General features: G+C 43.9%; 2 protein-coding genes across 2 annotated transcripts in view; both read right to left on the reverse strand.

The window, feature by feature from the left end:
• Positions 1-15,152, reverse strand: part of SLC39A9 (solute carrier family 39 member 9) — a 223,257-nt gene that overhangs the window by 86,337 nt on the left and 121,768 nt on the right. The window lies entirely within an intron of this gene.
• Positions 1-15,152, reverse strand: part of GALNT16 (polypeptide N-acetylgalactosaminyltransferase 16) — a 170,911-nt gene that overhangs the window by 29,821 nt on the left and 125,938 nt on the right. Inside the window, exons 3-5 of the mRNA XM_056851413.1 lie at positions 14,482-14,580; positions 5,586-5,653; positions 632-697 (exon numbers count right to left, since the gene is read on the reverse strand). Coding sequence (XP_056707391.1) covers positions 632-697; positions 5,586-5,653; positions 14,482-14,580 — 233 coding nt within the window. The remainder of the gene's footprint in view (positions 1-631; positions 698-5,585; positions 5,654-14,481; positions 14,581-15,152) is intronic.

Here is a 15,152-nt window from a genome sequence, read left to right on the forward strand (position 1 = left end):
CCATCCCTTGGGCATTAAGGAGAAGATACTGAGCCTTAGAGGCATAGGTGGCAAAGCACAACATATCAACAGTTGAAATAGTTATTAAAATACTTGTTAAAATCAGGAAGTATGAGTCAATGCTAAAGTCTCTAAATCCAGGGGGGGGGGGGTTTTAATGCCACAATGATTAGGCAAGACTGCTAAAAATGTGAGATGGAAAAAATATGTGGGACTTGTGAACTGTCTTATGTAAATTAGTTACCCCCTGCCCTGTATCAAACCACAGTTCACTCCCTTCCCCACTCTTTATGCTTAATCCCACCCATTAACATTTATGTGAAAACCTAAGATGTTTGTTTGTATGTATATTAAAAATCTTTTAATAAAAACGTATTAAAAAACATTTATTGTGAAAACCTGGCATCTAGTCTTAGATAAAGCTTTGCTATTCAATTAAACGATGGCCTGGATGCCAAGGCTGAACTGGGGAGAGGAGACTCCATCTGATTTTTTTAGACTGAATCTAGGAATGGGATGTGATGGACTCAGAGGGTGATGTTTGTATGTCACCCCACCTAAACATCTCCACTTGCTCTGCTGTTATGCCCCCGTACAAATAGATGCTTCCCACAAAGTGGGCCAGGCTCACCTTCTCGCCGACTGTTCCTCAGACACTTGACCTTCGGTATCTTGGTAAGGAGTTGGCAGTCCTCAGCTAAAGACAAGAGAAAACAGTTGGCTCGAGCACACAGAATGCTTGCCATCAGCAAAAAGAGGCAATTAATTATTCCCATGTTTCTGAATACAGGGGAATGCTTGGCTTTCACTTATAATATTACTCAACAGATGGGCCTTCATCCCAGTGACTGAAGTATCACCACAAGAACTCCACTTCCCTATCAGTCCTGCCTCCCCACTCCTTAAGTCAATATTTCTCAGCTGCTATGCACAGAGTACACCATATATTACACTACAGCCACATGTAAAGCCGCCCCCACAGTTCCTCCTCCTTCCCAAAGCACACGTGAAAGGGGGTGCTTTAAAGGGCAAACTTCTCCAGCACCAATCACCCCCTCCTGAGGGTGGTTTGCAAGGGGAAAGAGGCCATGGGATCTTTGTGACATGTGGCTACACTTTGACCCATGAAAGACCCAGACCATCGACAGTTTAGGACATAACACACTCTATCAGAAGATGAAAGTTTCACAAGCACTTACATTCTTGTTAATAGGACTGTGAGGGGTGTGTGAATTTCCATGGGAGAACTGGGGGGTGGATGGAGTTGCTAATCACTCCCACATCATTCTCCAGAGCCCCTCTACCCTGGCTTTTATCTCACTGGAAACAGGAGAAACAAGGCATGGAGGGATTGTAATGAAGGGGACTCAAATTCCTCCCTCCCAACAGTCATGTCCTGCAACATCAGCCTTTGTATTATATGGCAAACTTGGGTAAGGGGACACCATATTTGCCTTGCAGTTCTGCCCTATGATATTAAAAAACCACGAGGCATGTATCACATGTACAGTCTGGAAACACACAGGTCATTTATGCTTGGGAAGTTTGCATCGGGTTTGCTGCTCTGCAGATGCACAGTATTCTGATCAGAATACTCAAAACTCTATGTATGGAGGCTTCCCCCCCCCCCAGAAGAAATTCCAGGAGTATCTTGTGATCAATTATGCATCCCCAGCAAAATACAGAGCTTCTGAGTCCCTCCCCCCTGACAATGCTGCTTTGTATTTGGCTGTAGTGTATTTTTTAAAATATGTCACACGGGATTCTTTTATTTTAACTGAACCAAGCGGCCGCTTTACAGCCAAAGCAGAGAAGGAACTCCCAATTTGTTTCTGGCTATTTCACTGCAGGGATCGTAAGAAAACTCCTGCTGTGAAACTGACCAGGGGGGGGGGGAGAATCAGCCCAGCTCTGTTAGCTCCCAGATGTCTGCAAGAACTCACATGAAACTGACCGAGAGGACGCTTATGAGGGGAGAACAGGATATATTGCCCTGCTCAACCAGCAACCCCCCTTTTTTGTTTCCAGTGCAATTTTAGCGAAAAAAGGGTTAGAGATTCTAGTTAGATGTTATTGCAGGATAAGACCTGACTATAACCTTCCTTGCCCTGATCTGGATGGCCCAGGCTAGCCTGATCTCATCAGATCTCAGAAGCTAAGCAGGGTCAGCCCTGGTTAGTATTTGGATGGGAGACCACCAAGGAATACCAGGGTTGCTGTGCAGAAGAAGGCACTGGCAAACCACCTCTGTTAGTCTCTTGCCATGAAAACCCCAAAAGGGGTCGCCATAAGTCGGCTGTGACTTGACGGCACTTTACACACACACACACACACACACAGTCATAGTCTGATCTAACCATATTTGCTCCCATTCAATAGGGATTATTTCCTAGTAAGTATGCTGAGGGTTGCAGTTCTGGCATTAAGACAAAAATAAAGCAATTAAATTTAAAACAAAGGTTTTTGTGGGTGTGCGAACACATCCATCTCAAGGAAGCCCAAATTCTAGGCTTTGAATAATTAACGCAGGTCAATATGTTACTGCTGTTTTAAGTCCCTTTTTAGCAGAAATGCAGGATGCATTTTTAAAGAAATCAAATAAATACAGATTTTTTTTCTTATTTTGCACAAACGTGCTCAGTGTTTATTTTTATAACGAGCTGTTTATTGACATGGAGAACCAATAAACATTTTAAAAATGAAAGCTAAGATTGCTTATCAGATTTTGTGCTATTATTATTTTGTGCTATTTCATATGAAATATCTGCTCAAGAACGTTTGTCCTGCAATGGGAAAAAGAGCTTCAGGGAGAGGGGGATTTTCAGCAGAAAAAAACAGTAGAGGGGGAAAGGGTTAAGAACCCCTCCCTTCCTTCCCTGTGCAGATCTTTTATTTCAGATTACAGGCCCCAGGAAAACAACATGCAACTTGGCATCACATGTAATGACGTAGAGGCAGGACATGATGGTCCAAGTCCCACATAAAATTCAGCACACCATATTGACAGCTCACAGGGCTGCCCACGTGCCCCCTTTCCATTCACCTTTTTATGGAGTACGGCATGCCACTGTATAGATGAGATGAGATACACTATTTGAACCACAATTGGCTACAAACAAAGCATTTGCTACTCTATTCTAAACGAGTTTGGAGTGCAGATTTCAACCCAAATTGCTATCCCCTCCAGTTCATCACTTAGCTTTCCCTTTCCACTGAAAAAGTGGCAGCAGCAGTTTCTCGTGCTCTTTTCCATTTCTTGCAAAGCCCATCACTTATCATCGCTGTGCAGCTTTGGCGTCCTGGTGAGAATCAGGAAGGCCACCAGCCAAAGTACTTTTCTTGGCACCACTATCTTGGAGCGCTTCCATTTTCACAGGCTCTCCAGTGCCTGAAATATTGTGAGCAGTTTGTCAAGGGCTGTATCATTGAGATACGGTGACAGGTATCCTTGATTAAAGGCTACTGAGATATTGCTGGCCATCTGTTAGGCAAGGAAACCAATGTCCTAAAATGAACCCATGAACCATTTTAGGCTATTCACACTCCAAGAATGTGGCAACATTCCAGTCCTGCTATGTCAGCAATGCCTTCATGATGGCAATTCAGAAAAACTGTTAACAAAGAAAGTTTAATTTCTATCTAAATAGAAGTATTTTTTATCCTGGTGTTCCTTCGAGGACCTCAGGGTGCCATACATGAAGTACTTATCACCTGACAACTATACTTGAGAATGATGAGATGTGTCACCAGACTATCAAAATGTGGACCCAAACAATCAAAATGCACTTTTTGCAACTGTGAAATTTCAAGTTCAGGGCATGATGAAACATCTTCTAATGTGCTTTGAGTGTTGAGGAGCAGGGGGTGATGATGCCCAACTCCCTTTCTCCTTGGTGCCCTATGGTGCCATACCCAGTATTCACCAGGCCTAGTGGGGCTTCAGCCACACTCTTGAAAGAGCCACACACCAGCCTGCTGAGCAATGACAGCTGGCCCTTTAACAGCCAGCTGTCTGACAAGCATCTCTTTGGTGGATCTGCCCTTGGGGTCAGAAAGGGGACCTGTAGGGGAGAGACTGCTCCAAGGCTGCATCATGGGTATAGCCATGCCCCTGTGGGGCTTCTGGGCAGAGAGATCCACTGAATGTGCTCCAGGCTGGGCTAAGGCCTTGAAGGAGGCGGCTGAGGGGGATGGATTAGCTCTGGCTCCCAACTCAGGAGGAAGTAGAGCAGGGAAGAGGAGGTGGGACAGGGTGACAAAGGAAGATGTCTGAGGCCAAAGGAAGACAATTCATAAAGTTGGACTCTGGCACATGACTCTGGTTGTAATCCAGCCCCTGATAGTAAAAAAAAAAAAAGAGAAGGAAAGATTTCTTTGGCTCAGCTGGGAAATCTATTATACATTGCTCCCTCATTTACCTGAGAGACCAAAGTAGCTACTCAATAAGTGGGGGACAACTGAATGGGGGAGGTGTGTGAATATACCTGAACCAGCTACCCTCACCTCTCGCCTGGGAGTGAAGAAGGGATGAGCAATTCTCAGAAATCCATGGTGCTGATGGATTTACAGTGCTGATGGATTTACAGTATCTCCTGCAACAGCTGGTTTCCCTGGCTAAGCATTCTAAACCGCCTCCCTTCTGCATCTTTCCCCCTTTATAAAGGAGATGAACCCATTGTGAGAATAACAGCCCTGCCCTCCCCCAACTGTCCCCTGAAGAGAGAATACTGCACTTGCTTTACTGTTGAAGCCTTAACTGGGAGACTTCCTCATTCTTTTTGGTTGAGTTGTTGTCTCCCCAGACCTTCTCTTGATCCTCGCTGATACTCCACTTGCTGATGATGCAAGCAGTGTGAACATACCAAGCTACAGCAAAGGAGGTCAAACTAGGGCCTAACTTTGCAGAGGCTATGAACATGGACATTTTGTCCTTATCGTTATACCTCTTCTAGAAATCACACCTTATGTTCCATGGAGGAAACTAAATATTTTTGCCCCTTTTTATAGTTCTGTGAAAAAAATCCAATCTAGAAAAATGAAGTAAACAACATCCTTTTGTGCCAGGTTCCTAAGGGAAAGATGATTCCAGTATGATTCCAGCCACTTACTGCCCAGGGATGATTCTATTCTGCGAAAACCCTAGCACGAACTTGTGGACGGCAAGCCTAATCTGTCAAGGACACAGCGGTGCTCTGTTGCATGCATTATCTCCTTCGGCTTGAACCTGCATAATTGGAGTGCCTAGCTGAGCACAACACTTGCCAAGCTTCTGATAATGGCACACAAAATGGTGGTTAATTAAGCCAAAGTGAGCCTTCTGGCTTCCTGGTCAGGACTGTCGAGTGGAAAGGCAGCAGAGAATGAAAAAAAGGCCCCAGGAAAAGAAATGGACTGGTTTATTTTCCTTGGGCAGAAATTAAACAAAACATAGCAAAACATTGACTCCTTTCCCTGTTGTCTCATTATTCTCAGATAAAAAGCAAAGAAAGGCCATTTCTTGAGAGAAGGAGGAAAATAATGTTTGAAATGGTGCACAAAAAGCATGGAAGATAGTTAACGAGGAAACAAGGAAAATAAATACTTACAATCAGAGCTGAAGTCATCTACTAAAATTATTTCCTGAATCAGGTTGGCAGGGGTGCGATTCAGAACACTAAAAAAAAATCAACAACATATGTTGACTGTCATTCTAAATAAAACAGAACCTGCCAGCAGCACTAATCCAACAGGATTCCAAACAGATCTCCACACACAGACTAATCCTATCAAAATCCAGCCTGCTCTGCTCCACTGCAATGTCTAGCTCCATGTCTTATGAAAGTTGTGTCCACGCCCAGCCAATTCATTTCCATGTCAGAGAAATTCCTATACGCAGTACACACATGGACTGATCAGCAAAATAAATAAATTATATATATATTATATATATATATAAATGGAAAAAGCCACAACTCCCTCAGCCTTAGAACCCAACCCCAGCAGGATGGAGATAACAATACTAATATACCTTGATAGGGCTGCTGCAAGGAATACTGATATAATCAATGGAACACACTAACATGCTACATTAATGCTAAGTATTGTTATGAGGTTGTGATTTCCCTGGGATATCTTCCCAGATAAGGTGCAGAATGCTGCAGATGTCTGAATTGTGTTCCAGGTTACATTATGTGACAAACAGCTGCTGCTGACACGCCCTGAGTGACAGCCATCTTGTACAGAGCAAGGGGTGCCAAATGAACAAGCAGTTCACGAGAGACAGCTGTCTCCTGCAGTGTGAAAGCAGATAAACGATTTGTGAGCGACAGCCGTTCCCTGCAGAGAACAGGCGATCCCAAAAGGAAAGCCATTCAGGACAGCATTTTAAAGTTTCTGGCACATACACATCTTCTCATTTTTTAAAAAAGTCCCTTTGCTTCTGGCAGGGATTTAAAATTCTGTATGTGTAAACTGGAAACAAATGGTCTACAGGTGCTGCAAACTTAGGCCTAAAGCTTCTAGCCAAGCCATTCAGCTGTAGTCGCAATGGAAATGCATCGCAGATAAGTTGGATCTGTGTGACCAGCTCTAGACATATACAGCCAGGCTTAGGGTTGGTTTTAATGTTACGTTTCCCTGCTTGCATTTTAAACATTTATTTAAGAAAATGGCAGGAAACGATGGCAGATGTGCCTCTTTGTTCAAGAGTGTGTCTATTTGTATGTAGCAAGGCATACAGTGTGTGGCTAGGTCACGAGAAACTGGCTCAGTTTTTTCTCAGTACAAGCCCATTGTACACACAGCTGATTGGCTATTGCCTGGTGTTATCACAAATCTACCCCTTCCCATAATAACTTTGCAGCATTTTAAGCCAGTGGCTGTAGTGGTTAACAGCAGTAGTTTAGAGCGGTGGGGTCTGATCTGGAGAACCGGGTTTGATTCCCCACTCCTCCACATGAGCGGCGGAGGCTAATCTGGTGAACTGGATTTGTTTCCCCACTCCTACACATGAAGCCAGCTGGGTGACCTTGGGCTAGTCACACTCCCTCAGCCCCATCTGCCTCACAGGGTGTCCGTGTGGGGAGGGGAAGGGAAGGTGATTGCAAGCCGGTTTGATTCTTCCTTAAGTGGTAGAGAAAGTCGGCATATAAAAACCAACTCTTCTTCTTAAAACTTGATTCATAAGGTGGCAAATTATTTGCTTAAATCAGAAGCTAAGCCACCTAGTGAACTCACAGCAGAGAAGAGGTTTGAACCAGGGACTTCCTGATTCTGTTCAGTCTTTTAGCCACTATTCTAGCTCAACCTAGATGTTTATTTTCAGAACAGCCAGCAGCCCCTGGAGTTTAATAGACTGGTTGATTCTCACCACCTTTGAAGAAGAGGTCCCAGGGGATTTTAAGGACCACTACAGGCAAGCATGGAAACTCATTAGGCAATCTGAATGATTCTGGCCTTAATGTTACTAGTCAATCAGACTCCCCAAAGTGACATTAAACTTCTGTTTGGGAAAACAACTCTGTAATAATCTATAACAATTTAATTACACGTAATTTTCAACAGGTGCTACAGGAATGGCTAATTAATCAAAATCAAATCAGCCCCTAATTGTTATGGAAGGTCTAACCCACCTGCTGTGCTTTTGGAAAGAAAGCCAATCTGTATCAGAAGCATGACCATCTAGGTAGACAACAACTCTTTTCCATCCACCATCCACTCACCTGATTTTGCTGCAGTCCTGTGCAGACTTGCAAGAAGCCAATACTTGGAACAGAACAGTCCCTTTTATACTTCATGTACCCCACAGCATTTTACAGTAATTACTTAGCAGTTGGGGCACTGGCTGTGTAGGCGAATGCGGCAACAATTATACTCAAAGTAATAATTCATGCCCAGTCCAGTGCATTCAGATCCGTTTTATTGAGATACATGAGTTACCCCAAGCACCTTGAAAACTGTGTTGGAGTTTTTCCATTTCAACCAGAAAACCAAATAACTAGCGAACCTGAGCAGAAGGAAATGTTCTGCTTATACAGTCTCAAAAACAAGGTCGAAACAGCTAAGAAGCCACAAAGAGATGGGTTTAAAAACTTGATTCACAGATAGATAATGTTGTAGAACAAACAGCCTTCACGGCTTTGGAGCCACATATCTGCAGAACGGCTTCTCCAGCTGTCAGAGCAAAGCCTTCTGAAGGAGCTACCCTGCTAGTGGGTAAGATCGATGCTGCTCATACACAGACATTTTGTGTGGTAGTGGCTCCCACCTCATGGAATGGCCTGCCTGAGGAAGTCAGCAAGGCTCTCACATGTTTATCATTCTGCACACTTGTATAAAACAGAATTTTTCTGGAGGGCAGTTTTATGAAGGGAATACGGCTATAGTATAATGGACTGATTCAGAAGGGCGCTTTTATGAAAGGAACAGGATTGTAGTTGATTCTAGAATTTATTGTACGTATTATCTTCCTCTTATTGCATTGTTTCTAATTTTGTAACGCCATTTTCGGCAATGTTCATATGTCACGTCTAGTACTTTTTTGAACTGTTTTCTAATTCTTGCAATCCTAGTCCTATTGCATTATTTACTGGATGTCTTCTGCTCTCTGACTGAAATATGGTATAATGGTTAGAGTGTCAGACTAGGATCTAAGAGACCCGGGTTCAAAGCCCCATTCTGGCACAGAATCTAGCCTTGGGCTACTCAGCCTAACCTACCCCATAGACTCGTTGTGAGGATATGATGTAGGAGAGGAGAACTATGCGGGATGTTTTGGATCCCCATTGGGGAGAGAGCCAGGGTACAAATGGAGTAAATTAATAAACAAAATAAATAAAAAATATTGTGTGATCTGCCTCAAACCTCATCAAGAAAAGAGAGCTATAGAATGTTCTGTCTCGTTTCACACAGGGGAAGCCTTTGTTTGCAAGTGCCCTCAACAATTAACCACACCAGAAAAGATTCCTCACATGAAACACAGGGTTGTGCAGATGCTTCGCCAATGTGAGGACTGTACCCCTTAGGCTAGTTTGATTTGAACCTGAAAAATAAACTTAGCAGGCCTAGAATGGCATGGGGTGTTGCCATCCTGTGGTTGATCCCATAGTGTTCCTAATAACATACAAAATTTCAGTCCACATGGGTAGAACAGTATGTGTGCTTACATACCATGCTAGCAAAACAACCCCTAATGAGTAGGTGCTGCCTATAGAAAATCTTGCCTAACTATGTGGGTTTTATACCTTACCAGAACCACTGTGGGAACAACTGTGGGAAAGTGGCAACCATACCACTCTAGGAAATGTTTAAATCAGGCCAGAGACTCTTCTATCTTTTGGGGGTAGTGTTGCCAATCTCCAGATCTGGAGATCTCCCAGAACTACAACTGATCCCCAGACTTACAGATATCAGTCCCCCTTGAGCAAATGGCTGCTTTGGAAGGTGGACTCTATGGCAATAGAACCTACTGAGGTCCCTCCCCAGGCTCCACCCTCAAATCTCCAGGAAATTCCCAACCCAAGTTGGCAACCCTATCCAGGGCCCTACAATAATGTTTCATCAGAACCTTATGTTTGCCCATGTTCAGTGCTGCCAATCTTCTCAGGACAGGCTTACTCATTGAACAAATGGGACTTTTGCCCTGCAAACCAGAAACAAAGTCCTGACTCTACTCTGTGCTTGGCATGCAATGCAAAACCATATCTGGTTCAACCATCATCTTATGCCCACAGGTCAGCCCTGTGACTCTAACAATGCAGGGTCTGGTTTATCACTTACTGTCCCTTGACTCCTGTAAATTATTCTTTAGTCATTATTTATACTTTATGGGGAAAGGCATGGATGCTTTGAGCCATAGGAGATCATCAGAATTCAATGGCACCTCACGTTTCACCAGGGCTTAGCCCCAGAACCTCTCTGAAATGCTAAGACACAATTCTGGAAAGCTGAAATGAAGCAACTGACTTTGTGCATCTGCAGAATGCCTACAGGCCATTGGTACCAACCAGTTCTTATTCATTCAGGAAAAGAATGAAAGAAAATAGCCTATGAATGGAATGGACACTGTAAAAATGACTAGTCTTTGTTTTTTGCTGGAAAAGTGTAAATAAAAACATTTAATATAAAATCAAAAAGAACCTATGGAATGGGAAGTAATTTCAACTACTTTTATTCCTAGCCAACTGTAACCAGTTTTTGATTGGAGACAGAAAAGTTACCAATATTGAGTCAAGTTAGAGTTGGAATTTTATAGACATAGAAACAGAAATATAAGCTGGAAGGACCCTCAAGGGTAATCTAACCTAACCCCCTGCTCAAAGAGAAAATTCACAACTACCCCCCCACTTTTCCAATGACCCTTGCTCTATGCCCACAGGAAGGCAAAAAAACTAATGTTGAACAACACAGGGCCCAGGACAGATTCCTGAGGCACTCCACTTGCTATTCCTCTCCAAGAAGATGAGGAACCATTAACAAGCACACTTTGGGTGCCATCTGTCGATCAGTTACACATCCACCGAGCAGTAGTAGGATCCAAACCACCATTTACCATTTTGTCAACAAGAATATCATGTGTAACCTTATCATAAGCCTTACTGAAATCAAGATAAACTATGTCCGCAGCATTCCCCTGATCAAATAAGGTAATAACTCTCTCAAAAAAATGGAGATAACGTTAGTCTGACATGACTTGTTCTTGAGGAACTTGTGATGGCTCTTAATAATCACAGCCATCTTTTCTAAATGCTCAAGGACTGGCTGTTTGATTATTTCAGTAGTTACCTGGATCCTCCTTTTTCCCCTTCTTGAAGATGGGGACATCTTTTGCCCACCTCCAATCTTCTGGCAATTGAAAGTGAATTACAAACAACAGCAACAAGGGAGGAGATGGCGTTCTAGGCACACTTGAGGCCATCACTGTAGAAATGACTCACTAGGAACAATGCCTGCCAAGTGCAGTGCAGTATTTCCCACATTGGACTGCTGCACCCTGAATAGCTCAGCCAGGCTACAGACTTCTGCATACTGTCAGTGCCTCTGCCTCAGGGCTGGCCATACTTTGAAGTACAGCAAAGCAACTGCCTGAAAGTGTAGGTTTGGGGTGTCATTAAAAAACAGCAAATTATCAGTAATCAAATTATCTTGCTGCCAGGCGAAAGGAATGCCAATGTCTTGGGCATGCCCAGCCTTGGTCTGAAACCGCCTAAAGTTCAGAACATTTTACACTTCCCAGCTGCAACCTCCTCAATGCCAACAGCTGATTGCAAGAGATTTGTTCTGCTTTCACTAGTGTGCACAACCATCCTTGTATTTCTGAAGCCTAGCTCAGACACACTTGAAAGAGCCTGTTATTTATTCACAAAGCAGTTTTCTACAAGACCCGGAGACCTGGAGTGAGGAAAACTAGTTCCAATGAATAATGCATCACTGCCAGAAGTACCCTCAGCTGCCTTCCAGCTGAGATGCACTCTTTTCTCTCCCTCCCCTCTCCCCGCCTCCCCCATCTCTGCATCCATAGGGAAAGCATTACCCTAACTGGGCCGACTGCTTAAAGGACACTCTGAGTGAATTTTTTAATATCACAAAGAAAAAAGCGGATGCTTTCTCAGGAAAAACAAAGTGTAAACAATCTTATTGTATTTGCTGGTCTAAAAGGATATTGGAGAAACTGGCAGTTGCAAACAGTTCTTTGCTACAAAAAGAAAACAAAACCGAAGTAACCAGGCCGAGGATGCATACAGGCATACATAAAAGGAGGGGGTTGTGCTCAGGAAGCACATTTGTCCCCTGAGGAGGGTGGGTTTTGGGGAGGGGAGGGACTTCAATCCCATAGAGTCCAAACGCCAAAGCAGTCATTTTCTCCAGGGGAACTGATCTCTGTCAGCTGGAGATCAGTTGTAATAGCAGGTTATCTCCAGCTAGTACCTGGAGATTGGCAACCCTACCCCTCGAATCACTTAGGCATCATAATGTTGAAGGATGTTTTGACAACCTACCTGGAACAGATGAAGGAAGCTGCACAAAGAGATCAGCCATAAACAAAGTAGGGAGCTCTACACACTCAGGGGACTCTCAGGTACGCAGAAAAATATGATTGTATACACTAAGAGAAAAAGGGGGGCATTCAAATAGCCTGAGGAGAAGTGAAAATGCTCCAGAAGGGACAGGCTGTTGAGAGCAGTCAGTTAAGGAGGGGAGGATGAGATATCTGCCTGCTGAGGCCCCTGGGAGTTCAGAATGGGAAATTTGAGGGTGGGATTTCCAAACTGTTGCCCCTTCCTGTGATTCCTTCTGGGCCCTCAAGCTGCACTAATTTAATTAGAAACGCTCCATGATAAACCAAGTTTTTATCAGCCAGCTCGACATGACAAGCTTCCAAGTTAAAAAGGGCAAAACTCCATTGTGAGGAATCAGCAGTGCAAGTCTGTGTGAGTCTTACGGGGACTGCACTGCATTTTGCTTAGACTGCAAAACCCATTTCCCCCCCCCCCTTTCCATCTGCTGCTTAATCCCTGGTAAATGTCCTGAATTGCTCTGGGGAATTTCCTAAGTTCCTGGCCAGCCTACCCAGAAAGGAATCAGATAAGACATGTTGACCTCTCAGGAATTTCTCATTTTAAATATTGATCAGTTCAGTATCAGGCAGAAGCTGGTTACACCCCAGCTTGGGTACATGGCATGTAGTTCGAATAGCCTTTTCACAAACCCCAATCCAGTCTTTTTAAGATACTGACCAATTGTTCAAATACCAGTAGCTCTCTGCAGACATTCCATTCCATTCCATTCATGCAAACCAGGAGGCTGCCAGCCACATGTACTGAGAGCATTCAGATTGCCATGATGCATGTGATATGCATGCTCACCATCTCATGTGAACCAAGCAACATATGGATTTTCCATGAGGGTTACAGCTTCTTTTCATGCAAACCAGAACCTTGGAATATCACTGTTGTGGTTCATGTGAATGGAAGCTGTACCCGCATGGAAAATCCATGTATTTTCCATTTCACACAAGACAGTTATCACACATATCAGGTACACTGGTGGTCTGTGTTAACAGAACAGAATGTCTACACAGTCTGAATATATGGATCCACTTTTGGCCTATCCTGAAGTTTATTTTTCAGTTTAACAGGTGAATTCAAGTACCTGGGTTATTCAGGGTTGAGATTCAGATTGGTTTAGCTTCCCTTTTGGAGGGTGCTCCTTTGAGAAAGAGGTTTTTTGTACTAGAATCTAGATCATGATGTGCTTGGTGCTCCTTGTGGTTCAGCTTCTTATGTCCTGGAATCTAGTTTTGGAAAGGGACTCTTAAAACTCTGCAACTAATGCAAGTAGACATCCCCCCGCCATGGAGAAGACAGCTTTGTAGAAACATCTTTTCATTTATATTTTGCATTTGGAGTCATCTGATTTTCAAACAATAAGCCTGTTGTAATCTATTGCAAGAGCCCCGTGGAGCAGAGTGGTAAGCTGCAGTCCTGCAGTCCAAGCTCTACTCACGACCTGAGTTCGATCCCAATGGAAGTTTGTTTCAGGTAGCTGGTTCAAGGTTGACTCAGCCTTCCATCCTTCCGAGGTCAGTAAAATGAGGACCCAGCTTGCTGGGGGTAAAGGGAAGATGACTGGAGAAGGCACTGGCAAACCACCCCGTAAACAAAGTCTGCCTAGTAAACGTCGGGATGGGGTGCTTGCACAGGGGACCTTTACCTTTTAATCTATTGCACTGGCTGATTTATACCCACCTACCTGCTTAAATGCCCTGATGTGCATTTATTGGTGTGTGTTTTTTTTAATTTTAACAGGCTGCCAGTACAAAGTTAGGAGGTTGTAAACAAATCAAAAACTTTTTTTAGCCCCAGTTTCCTGTATCAGTGCTATAACCATGCAATTACAAGCACTGACTGAGATATAGATGGGTGTACGAGACACAGAGCAAATCACATGAGCTGCTACTGCATGAAAAAGTATTTGATGAACTAATCTACAGACATGGTGAGATTTGATAGGTGGGTGGTGGTGACAGGTGATGGAGCAGCCCACTCTGCTTTCCAGGTCTCCTTTTGGTGACTAGAGCAGCCAGCCAATATTCCTGAGGGCACCTGGAGGAGAGCCCTGATGCCTCACCAGTTGAGGGGGAAATGAGGTCCAATCAAGGCTCTGAGGTTTCAGAAGGCTGCGGAACATGGGCTATTTAAATCCCTGATGCCATGATCCAAGGAGCAGATATGAGGCTAAAGCCCTGGTCCCTGAGCAAGAGAGAGGCAGCAGTCTGAAGGGAGGAGGACAAACTGGGTGGAATGAAATCCCCTCCCCTCCCTGCAGCTCTAACTGACAGCCCTCATATGCCAAACACACCTTCATAGTAAGTGTGCTTAGGATAGCAGCTTTGTAGACAACCTAATCCTTGCTTATTCAGACATAAGCCTAGATCGGTGAGATTTGGTTCTACATGCTTAGGTAGGCAACTTCTCCTTCCTAAAATCCAAAAGCGGGCTTTACCTCTTCACTGTGCGGAGCAAAGTGGAGCGAGCCTCGTTGTGAAAAGTTATGATGATGCTGGTCGATGGCAGGTCTGCTCCGTAATGTACGGAGGTGCACCTGTAACAAATGAAAAAAGAATTTTCATCAGTGCAAACGTCTAAACTTCCTAAGAGGGCAATTCACTAATAAAACAGAGTCCCGTATCTGCTGCCAGACTCTTGATTCTCATGTATATATTTACCAGGCAGCTGATAACTGAATGCTGATGCCATGCCAACATTCAGTTTCCCATACAGCTTCTTTTACGCAAGTGCAATTCATCACACGCTGGCAATGCTGACAGCAGCGCTTAATATCCACTGGATTACAGCTGCCAGTAACACCAGTTAACAAGCATGTCTGTTTCAAATTCTATTAAGAAAAAAAATGGCACTTGTCTAAATTTTCAGAATCCACTACATGTCTGTACTGTGTAAGGCAGGTGGGAAAATAGAAACAGAAGCCAACGGTGACCCTATAGCAATCTATTGGGAACAGCACTCCATGCATGACCCCAAAGCTGCCAATGAGGGTTCAGCAGGTATATGGCTCAGCAGTGACCGAGAGGGAGTCCCACAATGGCATTGGAAGAATTTATTTATTTATCATCCACCTTTCTCACTGGGACCCAAGGTGGATTATACAGAGTG

This window comes from Euleptes europaea, chromosome 6, assembly GCF_029931775.1.
Source record: "Euleptes europaea isolate rEulEur1 chromosome 6, rEulEur1.hap1, whole genome shotgun sequence".
NCBI lineage: Eukaryota > Metazoa > Chordata > Lepidosauria > Squamata > Sphaerodactylidae > Euleptes > Euleptes europaea.